Source organism: Gadus chalcogrammus, chromosome 23 (genome assembly GCF_026213295.1).
Source record: "Gadus chalcogrammus isolate NIFS_2021 chromosome 23, NIFS_Gcha_1.0, whole genome shotgun sequence".
In the NCBI taxonomy this organism is placed as follows: Eukaryota; Metazoa; Chordata; class Actinopteri; order Gadiformes; family Gadidae; genus Gadus; species Gadus chalcogrammus.
In genome coordinates, this window is record NC_079434.1 from 3807662 (window position 1) to 3830294 (window position 22633).

The 22633-nt window shown below is 43.8% G+C and overlaps 1 protein-coding gene across 1 annotated transcript in view; it reads right to left on the reverse strand.

Annotated features, from left to right (window-relative positions):
* Positions 1 to 18909, reverse strand: part of LOC130376761 (guanine nucleotide exchange factor VAV3) — a 72546-nt gene extending 53637 nt beyond the window's left edge. The window contains exons 1-2 of the mRNA XM_056583624.1: positions 18351 to 18909; positions 4050 to 4166 (exon numbers count right to left, since the gene is read on the reverse strand). Of these exons, the coding sequence (XP_056439599.1) occupies positions 4050 to 4166; positions 18351 to 18557 (324 nt within the window). The 5' untranslated portion in view covers positions 18558 to 18909. The remainder of the gene's footprint in view (positions 1 to 4049; positions 4167 to 18350) is intronic.
* Between the last annotated feature and the right edge of the window lie 3724 nt (positions 18910 to 22633).

A 22633-nucleotide genomic window follows, 5' to 3' on the forward strand; every position in this document is an offset into this window, starting at 1 on the left:
CACCCACCATGAGTTAGATGTCTACAGGTGGACCCACCCATGCATGGAAGTGCACACACACATACGCACACGCGCACACGCACACACACACACACACACACACACACACACACACACACACACACACACACACACACACACACACACACACACACACGCACACACACGCACACACAATCTTATTTATCTAAGCCAGTGTAGCAACCACAACTTCACCATGAGTACCCATTAGCCATCGCAGTCATTTCATACCAAAACCACAAGCCTCTGATTCCCTGAGCACACGCCTCAAGGACATTGGAGAGAGACATACTGAGACAGAGAGAGAGAGCAATATATATATGTATAAATATATCAATATATCAATATACATGGAGAGAGAGAGAGAGCGAGAGAGAGAAATATAATAACTAAATATAACTAATAGATAGATATATATGTTCCTGCCTTAGTGTACTATGTCCATATCGATAGTGTTATGTGATCATGTGTCTGACTGTTATTGCGTATCATGGGATATTGCCCAATATCCTAAGAAAGCGAACCGATCACATTGCGCCATCTTAGGAGGTTCACATGTAGCATATACTATATATGGTTATAGAGCAGAGAGGGAGAGAGAGAAAGAGAAATATATATAAAACTATATCAATATTACTATATGGAGTGAGAGAGAGAGGGAGAGAGAGAGAGAGAGAGAGAGAGAGAGAGAGAGAGAGAGAGAGAGAGAGAGAGAGAGAGAGAGAGAGAGAGAGAGTGAGAGAGAGAGAAAGAGAGAGAGAGAGATAGCCTTGTTCTGTAAATGTATTGCTTCAAGAAGTATTCTGTGAAATAGTTTATATTAGGACATGGCACGTGTCTGCCAAGTAATCCAGTGACCAAGTGTCATGTGAGTAAGCATGGAAACCTATAGTGTCAGCAATTTCGTTTTTTTTAGAAGAGCTGATACATAATGGAAATAAAAATAAAGTTGAAGTAAGAAATTATTCATGTTTGTGGTGTTTGTGGGAGAGGTCTGTTGAAGCAACTGTTTTGGTGTAACTTTGAATTGTAATAAAACATAACTGTTAGCTCAGGTAGCAATAACTGTCTCATTATGTTACTTAATAAGTATAACAGGCGTGTAAAGCAGATTTTTAGAGCAGATGTTTTTGTTAATGAAGAGAGAGGGTCACTGCCTAGCTTTGTGAGTGTGTGTGTGTGTGTGTGTGTGTGTGTGTGTGTGTGTGTGTGTGTGTGTGTGCGTGTGCGTGTGCGTGTGCGTGTGCGTGTGTGTGTGTGTGTGTGTGTGTGTGTGTGTGTGTGTGCATGTGTGTGTGTGTGTATGTGTGTGTGGGAATGTATTTTTGTGTGTGCGTGTGTGTGGGAAGGTTTTTTGAGTATAGGTTGGTGTATGTGTGTGTGTATGTGTGTGTGTGTGTGTGTGTGTGTATGCGTGATCAAAACAACAACAACAACAATGTGTTAGACATTCACGATATTTCCATCAGCCTCTCTCCGTGTGCAGATCTCTTCCCTCACAGCTCTGTCGGCGGCCAGAGGTCTGCCAAGGTGTGTGGTTGAGTCTCAATCCTTCTACTCAAACCTTCTCAACTTCAGCTACACGACCAGTTCTGTGTAATGTGTGTAAAGATTTATTTTCAAACGGATGCGGACAGCCTGTCCACAAGGCAGGCAAATAATGTGTTGTAGTTACAAACATAGAATGTTTAATTTGCAGACTTCAGCTTCTATTCTTACACTGCACGGCCGTACGACCAACCACCTTACGGCCTGGCTGCAGGCCGTGACAGAAGTCATCCGTTTACTCTTCTTCACGCTCTGTTAGACGCTGTTGCTCCGGCTATTCATGGATAACTGCACACGCTGTAAGCCTAGTAACACAGACTTAAATTTCCACTTTTTTGGTTCACTCAAGGGAAGTAGTGACAGTCCACACAAATCAATGAGGGAGGAAAAATTTGTGAAATTACACAGCCTTGAGTAGACATGGTTGTTCAGTGGTTCTAAATCCCTCAGAAACAGTGAGATGCAGGCAACAATTTTACATTGATCTATTGGGAATAAGTGTAACGTCATGCCAAAGATACTGTGCCACGAGGAGATGGATGGGAAGGGAGAATTGGGCTCCTTTTTGCATTATCAATGTAGTCATCCATAGCAGGTTCTAATTAGCTTGAAAGAGAGATAGAGTGGAACCGGGCTGTGCTCGATCTACTGAAACAGACATGGTACATTAAAGAAATGAAACAAAGTCTAAATGAGTCACCTCCTCTAATGAGACCATCTCTTGAATGTTAATTCACAATCTTCTAAGTCATTGAGCTTCTGTGCCCCTTCCTGTCTGACCAGCAGTATAGTGAGACTTTATTGACAATGTGTCAAGCTGCGCCTTCCTTAATGATCACCGCGATTTATAGTATTAAGATGATGCAGTCCAAACAGCTGCCAGACTGATTGCATAAACCCAACTCAAAGTGTGTCAGAATCCCGCTCCGTTAATTTAATTTAAACAGTGTATATAAGTCTCTGCACATTTAAAAGGTCCTGCAATTTAAATTATACTTCTTTTTATTATTCATCATGAAGCCACTGCTCGCTCAGAAATTAGCGAAAAATTAGTTTATAATGAATATCAAATAAATATATTAATAAAATGTAACTAGAACCAAACGTAAATTTGTACTAAATATAACGAGAACTGAATCGCCAGTTGTCAACTTAATCATTCTTGCAAAATATCACTGACTTTGATCACAATAAAACTGCTATTATTATTATGTTAGTTAGCAGATTTAACAATCTGTCTGTTGTTAAATGGCCATGCCAAGAGCAACAGTCGCCATCCAAAATATTTTGGATATTTTGAAATATATCTGTACTATTCCAGCAAAGACACAGACATACTCACACGCACGCACACACCCACACACACACACACACACACACACACACACACACACACACACACACACACACACACACACACACACACACACACAGCCATGAACAATTATACATGTAAACACATCCACACAGAGCCACACACACAAACGCACAGATACACACACACATGCACACACACACACAGCCATGAACAATTATGCATGCAAACACATCCACACAGAGCCACACACACAAACGCACAGATACACACACACATGCACACACACACACACACACACACACACACACACTCACACACACACACACACACACACACACACACACACACACACACACACACACACACATATACGCACACACATACACATAAACACACACACACTGAAACACACATGCATACACAAAAACACACAAATGCTGACACACACTAACGCTCAAAACAGAGTAGGCGTAACCGGTTTCACTAATAAAGGACGCACATCCTGTGTCGGGAGTAGGGAGTAGGGGGTGGGAGGGGGGGGTGTTATCCCACACCAACTATACGACTGCCCCCCCCATGCTGTGGAGCTCCTAAGGAAACCTCCTGGGGGTTGTCACGGCGATTGCAGCAGGGCTGTCAGACAGACTCCCTCTCTCCACATAGACACAAAAATACACATTCACACACACACACACACGTGTGAATTTCAACCAATAACAAATATACACCCGCTGGCACACATCACGTAACCTCTTGAGAGAGAGTTAACATTAAAGTTAACATTAAATGTTCAAATAGGAACCCATCTCAGAGAACTTTTTCAAAAGCAGATCTTGTTAATCATACTCATGCGTGTCATTTATACTCTTGCGATTCTTAAAATGCCTGGTATTTGCACCATAACTGATAGTTTTCCCTTTTTCATGTCCTTTATTCATAATGTTCCCTTCATTTGCCTAACCTTCGCGGGTCTTTAGACCGCGTTGTAAACTCAAAAAACTAGGGGGAGCCTTTTAGTCCCGTTAAATGTAGTTCCTGGGACTAAAGGTTCTGGGTCATCCTACTGGAAATGCGGCTTAAAGCTCCATATATTCTGTGTCCATCCTCTGTCGTATATGAGCGATGAACAATGCTTCAGGTAAAACTTATTTTGTTTTCCTACCTTTCCAAAGTCCCTGACGTCAAAAAGGTCAAAAGCCTCGAAGAGATCGCTTTTCTTCATGGCAAATATGTCACTGCACGCCGCTAGGAATGTCCTGATGTTCTTCAGGCACAGGAACTACAAAGAGGAGAAGGAGAACAATTTAGATCAGGAAATAATTAATCAATCAAGTACATCATTGAATAGCTCAAATAGAACCCCCCATGAAAATGTCTTTGTTTGCTCACCAAAAATGTTGACATTATTTTTAGTTTGTTGGCTTGAGCTGTAGTATAGTATAGTATTGTACATTTACTGTAAGAAGCTGATGTATTAGTTGTAGCTTTTCTGTTAATATTATTCATATCATTTTCAAACACAAATCACAGGTTAAAGCTAGTGATAGACCGATATATACTCTGGTCAATGCTGACATATTTAACTGGAACATCCTCCTTCAAGCATAAAGTGCTCACTCTGCTGGGTCAACAATGTAGCTCACGTGTGGCTCAGCGGTGATCCAGAGTAATACTCCAGGTCCGATTCACACTGAGGAGCCTTATTTTACATTGCAGAGCCAGATGAGCAGGTAACCATGGTAACGCCACATGGTCCTGTTTGGGTGTAGCCACGGTTTAATGTCATCACATTGTCAATTAGTGACCCTCAAATGTCCAGAGTGTACATTTTGTTCCCCCTGTCCATAATCCTTAATCATGAGGTAATGTTCACAATGAAGGCCGAGTGGTTGCTCTTGTGTTGCATGAACAATGCTCAGCACGCACCGGCCACTGACCACTAGGCTGGAGAGCATCCTGATCACGTCTCCTCTCCCTCTGTTTCACTACGCGGACCAGTTTGGACCTCTAGCCAGGCACATCCATTTACTAAATGTAAACGGAATGGGGTCCAATCAGGGACTTTCTTGTTGTAGATGGCGTAGCCGGGCCAATAAGGGTCTACATCGTGGATGGGGTAAAATACAGGCCGCCGCTAGGAAAACAATTACTGCGTCTCCTGAAGCAACAAGCGGTAACGTTAAGATTAGTAGAATTAATTAAGCAATAAGTTCTCTGCACAAAATAAGTTGTTGATGAAGGACAAGTTCACCGGCACGATCCCATTTTCTATCTTGTTTCGCCACTCATTGTTTACTACTCATTTTCATTATATATTTGTTATTCTAATTGGCTGAAGGAGTTTGTCTGTCAAGGCATCTAATAACTCCCACTGTAATCGATGTGGGCAGGTCCAGCACTAAAGGGTGTAGCCAAACAGAAGGTGAGGTCACATGATCAGGATAGTCTCCAGGCTCACAAATCATGGCCTTGGAACACTGGTCGGGGCACACACCACATTATGATCAATATGTTGATTATGTCATCACGTCATTACGATCATTATGTTGGTACCGTACTTTACTGAATTCCTTTAATCATGGATTCCGGGAACTCTTTTTAGCAGTTATTTCCAAAAGATTCATAAGATATGGGAGCACACACACACACACACACACAGGCACGCATGCACGCGCACGCGCGCGCACGCACGCGCACGCACGCACGCACGCACACACACACACACACACACACACACACACACACACACACACACACACACACACACACACACACACACACACACACACACACACACACACACACACACACACACACATTTCTCTTTCCCTCTATCTGCAGTATTCAGACGAATACTCTGGAGTTCCTGGCATTCCCTGTGTTTAAGTAAACCAATCACTGTCTACTAGGATGCACTGTATGGATGAATGAATGCTTCCAAAATTTGTTTTTACCAATTCAAATCAATCACGTTCGGTTTCTCTTCTGTTTCTCGTTTACTGCCAGACTTCTCACAGCTTCACAGGGGAAGCTGTGACCACTGAAAGCCGACCCGCCACTGGCTCTATGACAGATATATGTCAGCATTTCCTGTGGATATATTGGAAACAACTGAACAGAGAATATGCTGCTGAAAGCAGTGTTTGCATGAACATGATGACTGGTCCATATTCCTGTTTTCGGGTGAAACGAAAATGTATGACAGGATTCAATCTTCTATAGTACGGTTGTATGTATAAATAAAGTGTCTATCTATCTATCTATGTAGGACAGGGTGTTGTGTAGTGGTGGGCTGTTGGTGTTTGACCTCAAGCCAAAAAGGTCGAACATAGATGACTAGCTCAACCTGGAGCGAGATGCCCCCTGGCCCATACCTTTGATTCATGACCTACATTACAATAATTCACAGAATTCCAATTGGTTTTGGATAAAAGTGTTTGCTTAATGACTAAATACTATCCCCTTTGCCCGATTCAGGTGGTTTATGACTATCATTGCATGTCCATGTAAAAGCAGTACAGGGCGATATGGTCTTCATGTATGGTTCTATGACCGTTGTGAGGACTGTCATGGTCTCAAAGGTTGTAGTGCAGTGCAGCTAACATATCCATGTTATGTATGAGGCAATCGTATGTTCTGATGCTGCTGCATGATTGACAGGTCTGACATATACCAATATTCAATGGTTGCTGCTCCATTATTTCACAGATAGATAGAACACCATTGTAACACCATTCAGCCTCAGTGAGACCACAATAGCATAATAATGACCCTTCTCCATGATGGAATTGGATAACAGACAGAGTTTAGAGTGGTTTGTCTTAGTAATTCTCAATATTAAATATCCAGAGAATCATTTTAAACAGGTTTCTCTCTCCTAATGTGTGTGCTTGGGTAGGCGTTCAGAAAACAATTTGAGTTTTCCTCCATTTCATTTTTGCTGTTAGCTGTCCGTTTCATTTTTGCTGTCATGTCTGCTTAATATTTTTCCTGTAATGCAGAATAGCTGAGTTATTTGTTTTTGTTCAATGGTAAAACGGTTAACTTGATAGAAGATCTCTTTGGATGCATGCCACTGAAGTTATTGCATTGGTTAAACACCAGAGCACTTGAGCGTGATCATATCTGTCGGATGTGCTCACCACGTAGGCCTTCATGAAATATTAAAGCCAGACTTCCCGTTCTGACACCCTCACCAGTCTTAATTTATGTCTCCATGAAATGGCGCGAGAGAAAGAAAGGGAGAATGAAAGATAAAGAGTGAAAGAAATGAAGAGCAAGAGACAGAGAGAGAAAGAGAAGAAATGAAAGCCAAAAAGAGAACGAAAGACAGAGTGAAGGAGAGAGAGCAAGAGAGAGAGAGTGCAAGAGTGTGAGAGAGAGGGAGACATAGGGAGAGAGAGCCCCTATCACATCGATAAGAGCAGCGTGGATCAAAAAGGCACGGCGGTGAACAATGTTCACTCTTTGCATTTGTGTGCATCTTGTTCTTCTATCTGACAAGGACATCTTGAGGCCCACAAGGGGCCCAGGGTCCACCCAGCGTCCCAGTGGGACCGCACACTATTATCACAGGGAAGCAGCTTGACAGGACACACGCAAACACACAGATACACACCCACATGCAGACACACACACATTTGCAGCCTCGGTTGAGTTTTGTTGGCGACAGTAGAGGGTGAATGTAGTCAGCGTGAGCATGGAAACTGTTGCACTGATGTGTCCCTATCCCTCTCTCTCTCTGACTCTCTCAGTCTCTCTCTGTCTCTGTTGTTCACAACTGCTCACTCACTCACACACACAAACACACACAGAGCTGCCAATTATTACTTATTGAGCAGGGAATCACGCAAATCGAACAACCATCCGACTGGTAGTGAGTAATAGCCTGTACTAATACTATTAAGGATGGACAGGAGTAATAGCCTGTACTAATACTATTAAGGATGGACAGGAGTAATAGCCTGTACTAATACTAATATGGATGGACGGGAGTAATAGCCTGTACTAATACTATTAAGGATGGACAGGAGTAATAGCCTGTGCTAATACTATTAGGGATGGACAGGAGTAATAGCCTGTACTAATACTAATATGGATGGACGGGAGTAATAGCCTGTACTAATACTAATATGGATGGACATTTCATCAGGAAATTGGGGAAGGTTCATGAACAGTTGCTCCATTCAAGGCCAAACTGGTCAGGAGGTAAATTTCCCATACCTCATATGGTTTGATGCATGCCCCAGGCTGGGTTAGATGGATTGGATAGGTTATTGGGGGCCACAGCCTGTTTAGGTCTAGTATGGATCAAAAAGTTTAGCCATATATAAAGTTTCTTTATGTTTGTTAAAGGGGTGATATCATGCTTTTTCGACTTTTCCCTTTGCATTCATTTGACCTATTTACACATGTTATACGTCTGCTAAATTTGAAATATCTAGGTCCGAGCCAGGGGGACTATTCGCTCCCACTGAGAACGCCCCTCAATAAGTGTGTGAAAGAGCTCGTCTGCGCTCAAACTTTACGTCAGTAACAGTCTGACACAAGACTGCAGTGGGCGGTGCTGAAGGGCAGAAGTCGTTCCTCCCGGCTACCCGCAATGTTTACAACTTCTCCGGGGGAAGAATTTAATGGCACACGCGCAAAGTGTTGAACCAATCACAGCAAAGTTGGCGTGTTGACCAATCACAGCAGACCGGGCTACTCGTGAGGGGGGTCTTAAAGCGACATGATACAGAACAGTTTTTGAGAGAGGCTGAAATTGGTTTTACAGATATGAACAGTGTGTCATTAATAAGGGGTATTTTGAACATACAGGCATGTAACCCTATTCTAATAGTAACCCCAAACGCGATTATTATCCCTAAAAAACCATGATATGGGATCTTTAAGCGGAAATTAATGATTGACGTTAAACGGTAAAATCTCTCTCTCAAAGAGAGAAAATGAGGACCAGAAGAAAGCAAATAACGTGGGTTTTAAAGCTTTCAAACCTCTCCGAAAAATCAAATATAAACTGACAGCTCTGAGTAGGGAGGACAAAGAGTTTAGCTTTTATTACAAAGATTAAAGAGACAATTCGAGAGCCAAGATAACAAAAGAGCCAAATGCAGTCCTTTAGAGCGTATGTTCTTCAGAGGGTGGGATGATTAATGAGTAACCAACCCCAGCCCCGGCGCCTGTCACCAATTAGTTTGCCAAACTGGGTCGCTGACACTTTACTGAAAAAAGATGTCGACCCCTATACGTGAAATAGGAAAGGCAAGTGAGCACAACATCAACAATGTGAGTCAGAGAGGTCACTCACTGACTCTGAAGAACAGCTGGTCTCTCCCCCTCTCCCTCTCTCTTTCTTTCCCTCTCTCTCTCTCCCCTATTCCTTAAAGGAATTAGCCGGCGATGCTAGCAGCATACCTGGTACCAAAAGCTCTAAAAGGCTGACGGAAGAAAGGGAGGAAGAGCTGGTAGAATGGTACCGAGATGACCTACCGGCCCCGACACTTTGGAGCAGGAAGTAGAACACTGGAGGCACAACTTTGACTCAGAAGACGATTCCCTGTCCACATCAGCTTTGGAAACTCTTCAGGCAAAACAAACAGCCTTGTTTCCCGACATAAAATGTATGTTGAAAATGTTTCTAATTCTTCCAGTGACAACATGTGCCTGAGTAAGTTAATTCTCTGCCATACGAAGGCTGAAAACATTGCTCAGACCCAGCATGTCCAATGAATGAGTCATAGAACTGGGGTTTATGCATGTTCACTGGAAAATGAATATTGACATGGAGCGAGTGTGTCTGTATCTGTCTTGACTCTTTTGTATTTCATGCGATTTCTGTGAGCCAAGAAGAACACAGAATCCCAGCGAGAATAAATTGTGAGGTTGTGTTTGTAGGTGTCGTTTTGGTATGCAGTTTGCTTGAACAGCAATGCATTTAATAAGCTCCATTAAAAGAAAACTTTCTGGAGCTCACTAATGTCTAAACCCTGGCTGCGGCCCTGGTTGTGGACTCATCTAACACTGCAGCTGTTTGATTCATTTATTTCGCTAGTTTCTACTTGTTCTGTTAATCCGTTTTGTCGTGCACTGTACCCTCCCCGGCTGTGTGCACCATAACTAGCTAATCCCCTGGTAATGATTTTTTTTTTTTCACATTCGATTATTAATTTTCCTTCTAATTAATTTCAATTATATTTACATGCCAAATTCATGATTAAATGTTGAATATTCGTTCAGTGGTTACTCTGAATTTAAGTCAAACTTGTAGCTGTAATTGCCTGATAGGATAAGAGTCGTGCAGTGAATGATGTCAATGTGTTAAAAGATTAAAATGCTCCTTCATCTGTTTGACATTAGTCATAACACAGGCTTCATTCAGTGTTACTATTGGAGGCCTTACCTAACACAACACACTGATCAGAACCTAGGATGCATACTTTGATAGGATAGGAATGAGTAATCGTTATTGTCTATTGGATATCTGAGATTGTGGGCAGATGCTTAAGTTCACTTAATTTCTATGTTTCACCAGGGGGGTTTCATGAGTAGTCTCGGTTATGCACAGTCAAATTGAAACGCAGTGGATCATTCTGTAAAGCCAAAAGTATGAGCACAATCTACATACAAGAACACATTACCAAGGATCCAAGCTTGAGTGTTTGTGTGAAGCGTCTTTCATATTCAAGTAATGCTCACTTGAACTGTTAAACCATCTAGAAGGGACCCTTGGAGCTAAATCTGCATATATCAACAACTAAACTATCAGTGCTATCAATCTTAAGACGATCACAGATCTCTAGGTATCTTTCAGTATATGGCTTGTGAAAATCACCACGTTTCAGGAAACACAATGCCCAAAACTTTGATAAACAATGTCGAGTTTTAAAGCGATTCAAACAATTCTCGCTGATAATTCCATGAACTTCCCACCCTAGAACAACATTTTCCAAATAGATTTCCTGGCATTTATTTGTGTTATTTTTCAAGATAAGTGCCCTGCCCAAGAGTGCTACCTTTGCTTTGAGACAAATGAAGTGTAATCCAATTGAGTTCCCATCGTGTGATGTGTGCCCTCAGGCCTGAAGGACCACGTCACGGAGACGCCTAACCTCCCCCCAAACACACTCTTATAAGGACAGCGACACAAGTATATACACACAGATGCATACAAAAACACACACACTCAGCCTATATAGAAAGATATACCCACACATAGATGCACTCACAAACTCACACACACAAAAACACCCTTACATAGATACTGATACAAGGAAATTCACACACATACACAAATACACACACAGGGCCCTATCTTGCATCCGGCGCAATTGACTTTCTCACTGGCGCATGTGTCGTTGCAAGTTTGCAACTGGCGCAGAGCGTTCTTTTCCCTCCTGCGCCACGCGTCGGTAAATTAGGGAATGATCTTGCGCCCCAAGGGGCGGTTCGGCGAAAGGAGGAGGCGTGTTCTGGCGCAAACGTTCCCTGGTGCTATGTTGCAGTTTCAGAAATCACTTGTGCCACAAACCAGGAAATACCTGGTTTAAAGTCAGTGGCGCGTTGTTCAGATGTTATTTTAATTTGCGCCGGTAAAATAGCAACATCACCATAGAACCACCCATAAAGCTACTTGCGCTTGGCGCTTCTCACTTGCGTTTCAGACCGTTAAAATACGGCCCACAGAGACCCTTACAAAGACACTGATACGAAGAATAGCCTTGGCAACAGCGAGCCAAGCAGGTGATTCTGACAACGTGTGATCGGCTGTTTGGGAAAAAAGGTTAGGCTTGACAGCAGGAAGCCAACATCTGATGGCTGAAAGATCTTCCCAACAAAGAAATAATAGACGTGTGAACAACGCGGTGGACACAAACACAAACATACATACTCATATACCATCCCTCAGACCAACTTAGCCACATTGTGCATTCAGACAAAAAGCACAAAGCAAACAGACACTTAATAACCATCCGGGCATGAATCCTGAAATAACAGCCGCCCCTCTGCACTCCCCCGCCCCTTCCACCTCCAGCCAGATCTGGCTGGAGGTGAAGGAGGGAATGCTGTTACAGCTGCGTGAGCTTAGAAAGCTGGACCAGTGTGTGTATATCTGTGTGTGCATGCATGTGTGTGTGTGTGTGTGTGTGTGTGTGTGTGTGTGTGTGTGTGTGTGTGTGTGTGTGTGTGTGTGTGTGTGTGTGTGTGTGTGTGTGTGTGTGTGTGTGTGTGTGTGTGCGTGCGTGCGTGCGTGCGTGCGTGCGTGCGTGCGTGCGTGCGTGCGTGCGTGCGTGCGTGCGTGCGTGCGTGTGTGTGTGTGTGTGTGTGTGTGTTTGCGTGCATGGGCACACACATGCAAATCATTGCCCCCTGCTCTGTCTCAAACTATTAAGAAAATACCCATTAATTTCCATTTCTAAACATCAGCCATTAATCACTATGTGATCCCTGCAGACCCCATCCCCAGACAGTCCTGCAGAAGCATCCTCCCCTAACCCTAACCCCCATCCCCCAAAACATGAACAGAGAGTCAATGCTAAAAGTAGTCAATAACCCAACGTAATGCTTTGGGCAAAAATAAGCCACGCCTACATGGGGGTGTGCATGCAGAAGCGGCCGTACAGCAGGCGCCTTGATAGATACCTTGTTCGTGCCCGTGTGTATAGCTGTAATGTCAAGGCCTTGACACACAAAGCTCAAGTGTAGAGCACAGCTGCTCTCACTCCACTCCCATGTTAATCAATGAGCACCTCCACACCGGGGGCTCAGCTGGAGTGCCTTCTGTGTATTGAATCAGTCTCTCATCTCTTGATTCAGCCACCACCAGGTGCTGGTGGGATCTTTTTAGATGGCAAAGATGTCAGTCTGCATTGAATGGCGCATTTCAGTGTGAAGCAAGGATGCAAAAAACACATTTGCTTGTGCTCTACATGTTAGCTTTCATTCATATTGTCTATCTTGGTCTCGAAAAGCTCAATTGAATGTGTTTCTTTTTTTAATGTGTGAATCTTCTCATTCCACCCCCACCGCAGTTTTAGTGATCAAAGTAATGCAGAAGCAGTTGGAGCCGTTGTCTGGTGAGTATTCAAATGACACATGACTCAGATGGACGGTATCGTGTCAGAAATGGTTCCGATATTTATATCAACAATGGAAATCGTACACACATATATTGGAAGAAAAATAATTAAGAAACAAAAAAATATGTATTGGAAATCATACACACACAATGACCCAAAGAAACACACACATAGGCAAACATACACACACACAGTCAGAGCTATGGGTACACAAATACCAGTCATGACTGCCAGGTTTCAAGACTGGCGGTTCAAGGTTGTGGAGGCCAGTGTTACCAGATTGGGCCAGATTTTCAGCCCAATCTGGCAACCCTGAGGCCAGCGCTGCTCCTGGCCCTGCCTGCCAGCTCATGCCTGATATCCAACGGACGAAGGACTCCTGTCTACCCGCTGGGGTGCACCCCACCCCCGACCTGCCTCCACCATCTCCTCTGCCTCCACTTAATACAACCACGGGGACCATGGCAACAACAACAACAACGCGTGAACAAAATACAAAAGCTACCATTGGCATTATAAAAAATAAATAACAGGCTAGTGTTGAAGAAATCACAGCTTTCAAAATGTCACGAGTAATGCCACTGATGTGGCGTCAGAGGGGAAACGGGAGGCTTTGGGGTATCGACTGGGCTGCTGGCTGGTGAGAGTGCAGCCGGATCAATGTGCAGACGGGATTAAATGAAAACATTGAGAGGAGATCTTCAAAAAATGTAATAAACATTGATCACAGGTACCTTTTCCCCAGCTGAGCATCTATAACACAATCAGTATCTTACATAAGGCACGTGACAGAGGCCCTCGCTTCACCAGCTCCTGATAGGTTAGGGGGGCTGTTACCATGGGGACGAAGGAGAGGTCAGAACTTCTGCTTGCATTTGTACAAAACTCTTGCAGAAGAAAGCAGCTCTGTGTAGCATCCACCTTAGTATGAGAGAGGTGGGTCCCCCCTAACATCTCTAAGTTAACAGGGGTGGAAAACAAACAGCACCGAGCCATCATTCTCCCTAAAACCTGGCTGTAGATTGCGGTGTATGAAGTAAATAACGCATTCGGATCACTCTAACGATTGGACCTTAGATGGATCCTAATCAAGCTTCCTAATTAGTATTGCCGATGCTTAACTTATGGTTTTCCATCAAGGATGCACTGACAACACTATTCCGGCAGTTCAGAGAACTCTGAGTCTGTGTGTGTTCTGTTTGCCTGTGTGCCAGTGTGGTCATGTGTGTGCGGGTGTGTGTGGGTGTGTTATAGAAAGGCAGCGTTACCTATAATGTCATCACAGGGCTTTTATAACTACCAGGGCCACAAAGAGCTTTGGTTTAAAGCATGTGGGAGGGGACGGAAAGGCTTGACTGTGATTCTTGCCTCAGATTAGAACATCACTGAACATCGCCCGCAACCAGATGTGGAAGCATTCTACCACATATTTTCTATCACACAGACTTGCACACACACACACACACACACACACACACACACACACACACACACACACACACACACACACACACACACACACACACACACACACATACACACACACACACACACACACACACACACACACACACACACACACACACACACACACACACACACACACACACACACACACAAAAAGCAGGAGCGGGAGGAGCCTTATTCATTTAATTTTGCTACACAGCTGTGTCACTCACTTTCCTTTATTCATTATTCATTTTTTATTCATTCATCTATATCTTTTTGATTTGATGCATGGAGTAAACCCGAGAGGAAAGAAAGGGTAGACAAGCTGACACGCTTCGACACAAGGCCACATGTTTACTTTCACTTCCGTCCTTCTGTGTGTGTGTGTGTGTGTGTGTGTGTGTGTGTGTGTGTGTGTGTGTGTGTGTGTGTGTGTGTGTGTGTGTGTGTGTGTTTGTGTGTGTGTGTGTGTGTGTGTGTGTGTGTGTGTGTGTGTGTGTGTGTGTTTGTGTGTGTGTGTGTGTGTGTGTGTGCTTGACTTTGTCTGTGACTTCAGGTGTGCATGTGTGTGTGAGTGTGTGTTTATGTTTTGTGTGAGTGTGTCTTTATGTTTTGTTTGTGTGTGTGTGTGTGTGTGTGTGTGTGTGTGTGTATGTGTGTGTGTGTGTGTGTGTGTGTGTGTGTGTGTGTGTGTGTGTGTGTGTGTGTGCGTGCGTATGTGTGTATGTGTGTCTTTGTGTCTGTGTGTGTGTGTGTGTGTGTGTGTGTGTGTGTGTGTGTGTGTGTGTGTGTGTGTGTGTGTGTGTGTGTGTGTGTGTGTGTGTGTGTTTGTGTGTGTGTGTGTGTGTGTGTGTGTGTGTGTGTGTGTGTGTGTGTGTGTGTGTGCTTGACTTTGTCTGTGACTTCAGGTGTGCATGTGTGTGTGAGTGTGTGTTTATGTTTTGTGTGAGTGTGTCTTTATGTTTTGTTTGTGTGTGTGTGTGTGTGTGTGTGTGTGTGTGTGTGTGTGTGTGTGTGTGTGTGTGTGTGTGTGTGTGTTTGCGTGTGTGTGTGTGTGTGTGTGTGTGTGTGTGTGTGTGTGCGTGCGTATGTGTGTATGTGTGTCTTTGTGTCTGTGTGTGTGTAGCGGTGAGTGTGTGTGTGTGTGTGTGTGTGTGTATGTATGTGTGTGTGTGTATGTGTGTGTGTGTGTGTGTGTGTGTGTGTGTGTGTGTGTGTGTGTGTGTGTGTGTGTGTGTGTGTGTGTGTGTGTGTGTGTGTGTGTGTGCAACTTTGGTTATGTGTGTATGTTTGTGTGTGTGCTGACACTGCATTGCAGTGTTGATCTACTGGTGGGGGTCAGGGGACAAGGAGGGGTACATGGCAATGTTAGACTTGTGGTTGACCATTGTCTAGACGCTCTAATTGGTTCACTGCAGCACTGCCTGGAAAACAATCATCAAAGACAGAGAGCAAATTGTAGCCTCAAAGGCCTAGCGTAGTAAATCGCTTGACTTCCTGAGCATGTGCGTATAGTGTACACACAGACATGCCAAAGAGTGTAAACACAGACTTTTGAACTGGGAATATGTGGGATGTCCTGACTTTCACTCAAACTGTTCCCATCCGTCACCATCAATTACCGCAACGTGGGCTAAAAGTGCAAGCCACTTCTTTTCCCCCTCAGAAAAAACAAACTGTACCGCCGACGCCGTTCGTGACTTCATCTCTGAATGTGGGGGTTTCCCTGCTGCATGTTGAGCAGCCAGTAGCATGCCAGTCTGTACACACACACACACACACTGCCAGCTGCTTTATGACAAGAAGCAGAGGATGATGGCTTAGTGTATCAGGACCTCTTCGTGCCTTCTTGACGATTCATATAATTCTCCCATGACCGTGTTTGTGTGATAAGCTTTCTATGCCTCACAATAGTGGATGAGACATGAAATGCATTTTTCCTTACCAATGATACTAAATGTTTCACTTGAACCAGATGTTGGGATGAGCATGATGTCTCGATTATCAACATTCCACTCCATGTTCCTCCCTTTACATTAGTTGATTCAAATTGTGATTAATGTTTAATCAGACTTTTAAAACCAATTCATTCATAACAAATCCTACGAAATGTCATTGAAGTACACTTTTTTTGAAGATTGCGCCAAGCACTCGTTTCCTGCTTTTTTGGGGGGGCAAAACTCACTTCAGTAATGAATGATGTCAAGAAAATACACATTGTACATGCTTAACCATCCCAGACACCTATCCTCCACACACACACAAAGCCTCTAACACACATGCCTCCTGAGCCCCTTCTGATGTCAGGAGCCCCTGCTCCTCTCTTAATTACACCAGCCATACCCCCCCCCCCCCCCCCCCCCACCTCCACCACACTATCATGGGACCACCATCTATATAGAGCAGACACTCTCCCTCCAAACCAAATAGTACACGATTTGGCAAGGTGGGTGTATCCCGTCCTCCCAACATCAGTGTTCGACTAAGACAGCCAGTGTGTGTGTGTGTGTGTGTGTGTGTGTGTGTGTGTGTGTGTGTGTGTGTGTGTGTGTGTGTGTGTGTGTGTGTGTGTGTGTGTGTGTGTGTGTGTGTGTGTGTGTGTGTGTGTGTGTGCGTATGTGTGTGTTTGTGTGTGTGTGTGTGTTTGTGTTTGTGTTTACGTATGAACGTTTGTGGCGTCACATCAGAACTAAGGGACTACACAATAATAATCCTTCTCTCTATTGATAATGCCATGGGCTGGGAGCGTAACCCTATACAGTAACCGATCAGGACCTATCCCGCCGCCGTTTTAGTCACAATCTAATCTTTCCCCGACATTCGAGTAAACCGATACTTTCTGCTTATGATCTCAGTAAAAGTCAATAAAAAAAGCCATCAAAGAAATACATAAAACCCCATCCTTCACATTGAAATGGCCCCTATGACTGGAAGTGCTTCATGGGGACGAGTGGACTGAACTCACAATCCAATTGTCCTAAAAGTGTAAAGGCATCTCATATTGATTGTGTACATGGTGACACTGTATTTGTCTATGTTCTCTAAAGTGCCGGTATCCATCTGTATATGCTGTGTCTTGGAGCCAAACATCTGTATACATTAATATAAATCCAACAGACATCATAAATTCAATATTTTATTAATAATTGGATTCTGAAAATATATATTTTTCGTAATTGACTACAGTAAAGGTCTATAGTAATATTTGTAAAGTAGGTACTACAGTACTATCTTTTGGACTGCTACAATGTTTTCTGAGGACAAATGACCATTCCTTCTCGGTTAGGGCAAAGATTAGCACTCCGACAGGGTGAATATAATGAGCATATTATTATGAATAATCAGAATATGCAAATTAATATATATTTGTTAGAATAGCTCAAACAAGTTTCGTTAGGCGGATGGCTGCTCGTACTTTATCCCATGTGTTAACTGATAACATTTACATTAGGGTGCATGCTGTGATTTGTGTAGCCATCTAAATAATGATTTGTTTGTAACATGGTTTTATCAAACACAAACGGCAGGCGCAGGCGAGCACACACACCTACGCACACAAATATAGACACCCGCACACACACACACACACACACACACACACACACACACACACACACACACACACACACACACACACACACACACACACACACACACACACACACACTTCCAACCAACTCAACCGTCATCTGCAACATCACCTATAGAGGGCAGAACGAATTGAGCTCGGAATAACGGTTCAGTGTTAACCAAGACTCTTAGTTCCTAAATAGTTTGAAAGTCACGTTTGCAATATTTGACTCAGTCATTCCCCTTGCGAAGTAAGGAGTAGCCTTCAACCCTATTTCTTTGGGTTGGAGGTTGTGTGGCTTGTTTAATGTAGGCTATATGTTTACAATGTTCTGGATTAAAGTCTGTTTTAGTTCTATCCTTACCTGTGACATCTGTGGCCGTAGGTTGATCTCCTTCAGGTTGATGGAATGGGGTCTGAGGTTGTTGAGAAGCTGGCACAGGAGGACCCCATCTCGGAGGGTCTGGGCCAGGTCGAAGACCTGTGCGGACTCCCAGGTGACCCGGTGGGTGGCGGGCAACACCTTGCAGTGGATCAACCACACAGCGCACTGTCTCCAGTACTCCATCATGGTGAGGTGAGTGGGCGATCCAATGAGATGATGTCAGAAAGGCAGTGTTGACACGGTTACTTTATATTATAATGTAGCCATGATGCTGAGTCCTTGCTGAAAACACGACGGAGACGAAACAGCGCGGCGGACAGAGGGCGGGACGCGACTTCTCTGTGTCATCGCTGAAAGGGGAAGCAGACGTTCACCGCTCCGACGGTGAGGCGATGCGGACCAGGAGGACAGTCAGCTTATGGGGAGGATGTGGACTCGACCATCCCTCCCTGCTCTCTCTCTCTCTCTCTCTCTCTCTCGCTCTCTCTCGCTCTCTCGCTCTCTCTCGCTCCCTCCGCTACCCCCGGCCCTCTCCCTATATATCTCGCCAGAGCCATACCTCCCCCCCACGCTCGATGCTTCCGCTTGCAGAGCTTCAACTGTCACAGTTGCGTAGTATTTCTAGCGAGGTGACGCGTTTACCAGAAATAAATGGGGCTGCTGCAGAAGCGTTGTAGGGCCGAGAGCACTCAAACACAACTTTGAGTATAATGATCTTCAGCCAGTGTATTGTGCTTGTGCACATCATCCAACTGTAACCATGACGGTAAATGGTAACATTACCACAAGTAATCAATGAAGAAAGTATTAATAGTATGCATATTAATAGCATGTATCCTTTCAAATAAACCTTAGTAAAAATAACATTAAGCCTAATTATGGTCGGTTGATTGTTGAATGCATGTGGCATTAATTGATGAAACAACAAGGGATTGTTTATTTGAATCTTTTCCATATAACCTATTTTCAACTCTGTATCTATCTGTGTGTGTGTGTGTGTGTGTGTGTGACTGTGTGTGTGTGTGTGTGTGTGTGTGTGTGTGTGTGTGTGTGTGTGTGTGTGTGTGTGTGTGTGTGTGTGTGTGTGTGTGTGTGTGTGTGTGTGTGTGTGTGTGTTTTTGTGTGTGTGTGTGTGTGTGTGTGTGTGTGTGTGTGCGTGTGTGTGTATGCGTGCGTGCGTGTGTGTGTGTGTGTGTGTACGTGTGTGTGTGTGTGTGTGTGTATGTGCAAATGCATGTGTGTGCTTGTGTGTGTGTGTGTGTGTGTGTGTGTGTGTGTGTGTGTGTGTGTGTGTGTGTGTGTGTGTGCAAATGCATGCATGTGTGCAAATGCATCCATGTGTGCTTATGTGTGTGTGTGTGTGTGTGTGTGTGTGTGTGTGTGTGTGTGTGTGTGTGTGTGTGTGTGTGTGTGTGTGTGTGTGCGTGCAAATGCATGCATGTGTGCAAATGCATCCATGTGTACTTATGTGTGTGTGTGTGTGTGTGTGTGTGTGTGTGTGTGTGTGTGTGTGTGTGTGTGTGTGTGTGTGTGTGTGTGTGTGTGTGTGTTGGAAAATCATTTTTGTCATATAAGGGGAGCTCCCATTTGATCACTTCCTAGAGACGATCTTGAACATTGTGTGACAGGAATGGGGAAGACAAACTTCTCACTTTACATTGGTCTACAGAGGCCCATTTCCAGCAACCTTCACTCCTGTGTTATTATGGTACATTGTGGAGATAGTCGTGTTAAACGGCTAATTGATGATTAGAAAACCTTTGTGCAGTTATGTTAGCTCTGCTGAACATTTTTGAGTTTTCATTGAAAACATGAAATGGTCTTGGTGCCACCAAACTTTTGAACGGTAGTGTATATATATATATATATATATAAGACGTTGCTTTAGAAGCTCCTGGTGTAGGACAATTGGCTTATCTGCCCTACACAGAATGTATGCATATGAACATGATTTACATTCGGTCAATGGTAAATATAGCCCAGTGAAAGGAAAGGAAGGGTGTTTATGACTTCAGAGCTGGACTAGACTGGGCTCTTGTTTCCAGCTTTGTGTACCACTAGGGGACGTGAGGATTGATGCTCAGCCTGGATGAAAGGGGGTTACTGGTTCCGAGCTAGTCCCAATGCTGACACATTCTATTTGCAAGACTTGGCACACGTAAACCCCTAAACCCCCACCCCCACTACACAATCCCCCACACACACAAGGGTAGGAAAGGGCCATGAATCACTGTTATCCCGGTATACCGCAACACAATTTTCATACACCTTCTACCTATGAGCTGTGTACGCGAGAGCACGAAGAATAACAACAACGACTAGGAGATTAAGGCCCAATCCCATTTCTACCCCTTACCCCTTACCCTTACCCCTTCCCCTTACCACTCCCCCTTGTTTTGAAGGGGTAAGGGGAAGGGGTAAGGGTAAGGCGTAGGGGGAAGGCGAAAGGGGTAGAAATGGGATTTGGCCTAAGGCCCAATCACATTTCGACCCCTTACCCCTTCAAAACAAGGGGAAGGGGGAAGGGGAAGGGGTAAGGGGAAGGGGTAAGGGGTAGAAATGGGATTGGGCCTTAATCCAGAGTTTTCTTTACTAAGGATTTGTAAATGTAACAGGTGGAATCTGTTACATGTGGAAGCCCATCTCTCTCTCTGGCCTCAGCCAATCACTCCATCCAAAGTCTGCTGGGAGGCCATTCCATCCTACTCTTAATAGCGCGTCGTGCTTGGGAACAAGATCACAAACACACACACACCATCCTTAGTCCATGGGGGCCGCAACAGTGTCTCTGCACGCCTTCCATTGTTTTATAATCTGCCCCTCTCCTCCTCCTTGCCAGAGTTTAATTTATAGAGGTGCACCCTCATCGGTCATCTGATCCGCTGACAGTGCCTGACGAACCCCCCCCTTCTGCCCTTCTGTCAAGGGCATGCTATCACCCTGCCAAAGAAAGCAAAGGACATTTCCTGTTTATTTGTCGTGAGGTACTTATCTGCATAGTCACAGTTGTACCTTTCTACTCCCAATTGATACCTTTTATGTCGATTCAAAAACAAAACAATGAGGACTATGTGACCTGAAAAGCACCATAGTAGACCAAAGCAGGGCGTTTGTTCGTTGTTTTCTATTTGGTATTGATTGCTCTTCTGTATTGAGTGCCGTGGCCCCTGATAGTAATGCTGAGTTATGTTGGTGTAAGTGGATCAGTAGTGTTCAATGGCACCTTGGGCCCCACAGTAGCACAGGGATAAGTGGGGTCTGCCTCCTATTTACGCTGGGACAACCCTCAGGGCTGGAGGTTCACTCAGTCACACTCAGGGGAATGCACCAACTGTTCTCCACACAATAAGGATGTTTCAAAACAAGAGTTGGTGTTTATCATTTCATAGATTCGTTTTTATGAACCTTTGGTTTTGCCTATCTTAGAGAGGTATTGGAGACTTTGGACAATCTTTTTAAATGCTGTTTTATGCATTTAGAAAGATGACCAAGATTATCAATATGGTCAAAATCCTATAGTTGAATAAAAATTATATGACTAGACTATATGACTAGAGTGTACACTGTACAGTCCATTTAGCAGAACACACCGATTATGAACAGTGGCAAATGGTTACTGTGTCTCTCTGGTTTAGGATACTTTAATAGGATTTAGATGGATTTGGCCTTTGGATTTCTATTGAAGCCCCATATGGGGTAAGCAGGTAATGCATGCTGGTATGCTGCCACTGACAGTGGCACTAATGTGTGCAATTCAGGCCTTCCGTTTGCCCTAAATGTGTCAATGTGTAACAGTGGTTGTATGATTTTTGTAGGCCTATACTATCCTTGTACGTACGTACTGTGTTGGTCACATGTTCCCAGAACGGGACATCATTGCACATCACATCACTTTTACACATAATTAAAATAAATTAACCTGCAAATTGCATTGCATTGCAACTTAATCTGAAATATACAGAAAACAGTTGTTCTGTCATGGTAATGACATTGATTTGAAACCTAGTAAAGGACTAATTCCAAGACAAATGCAGTACCAAAAGTATCTGATCCTAGACTATTCTAAATAATTTACTACCTTACTTATACAAATATTGAATATTTTTTAATTATTGTGAAAGGTTGCAATTAATGTAGTTTAAAAACATATGCCAGGTTTTCAGTTTAGGTATTAGGTTATAGATGGTTAAGCTTAGGGGAGAGATGGTTAGGGTTAGCCAATCAAAGTGCGTTCCTTGGCAGTTTGGGCGGGTCTAACACAA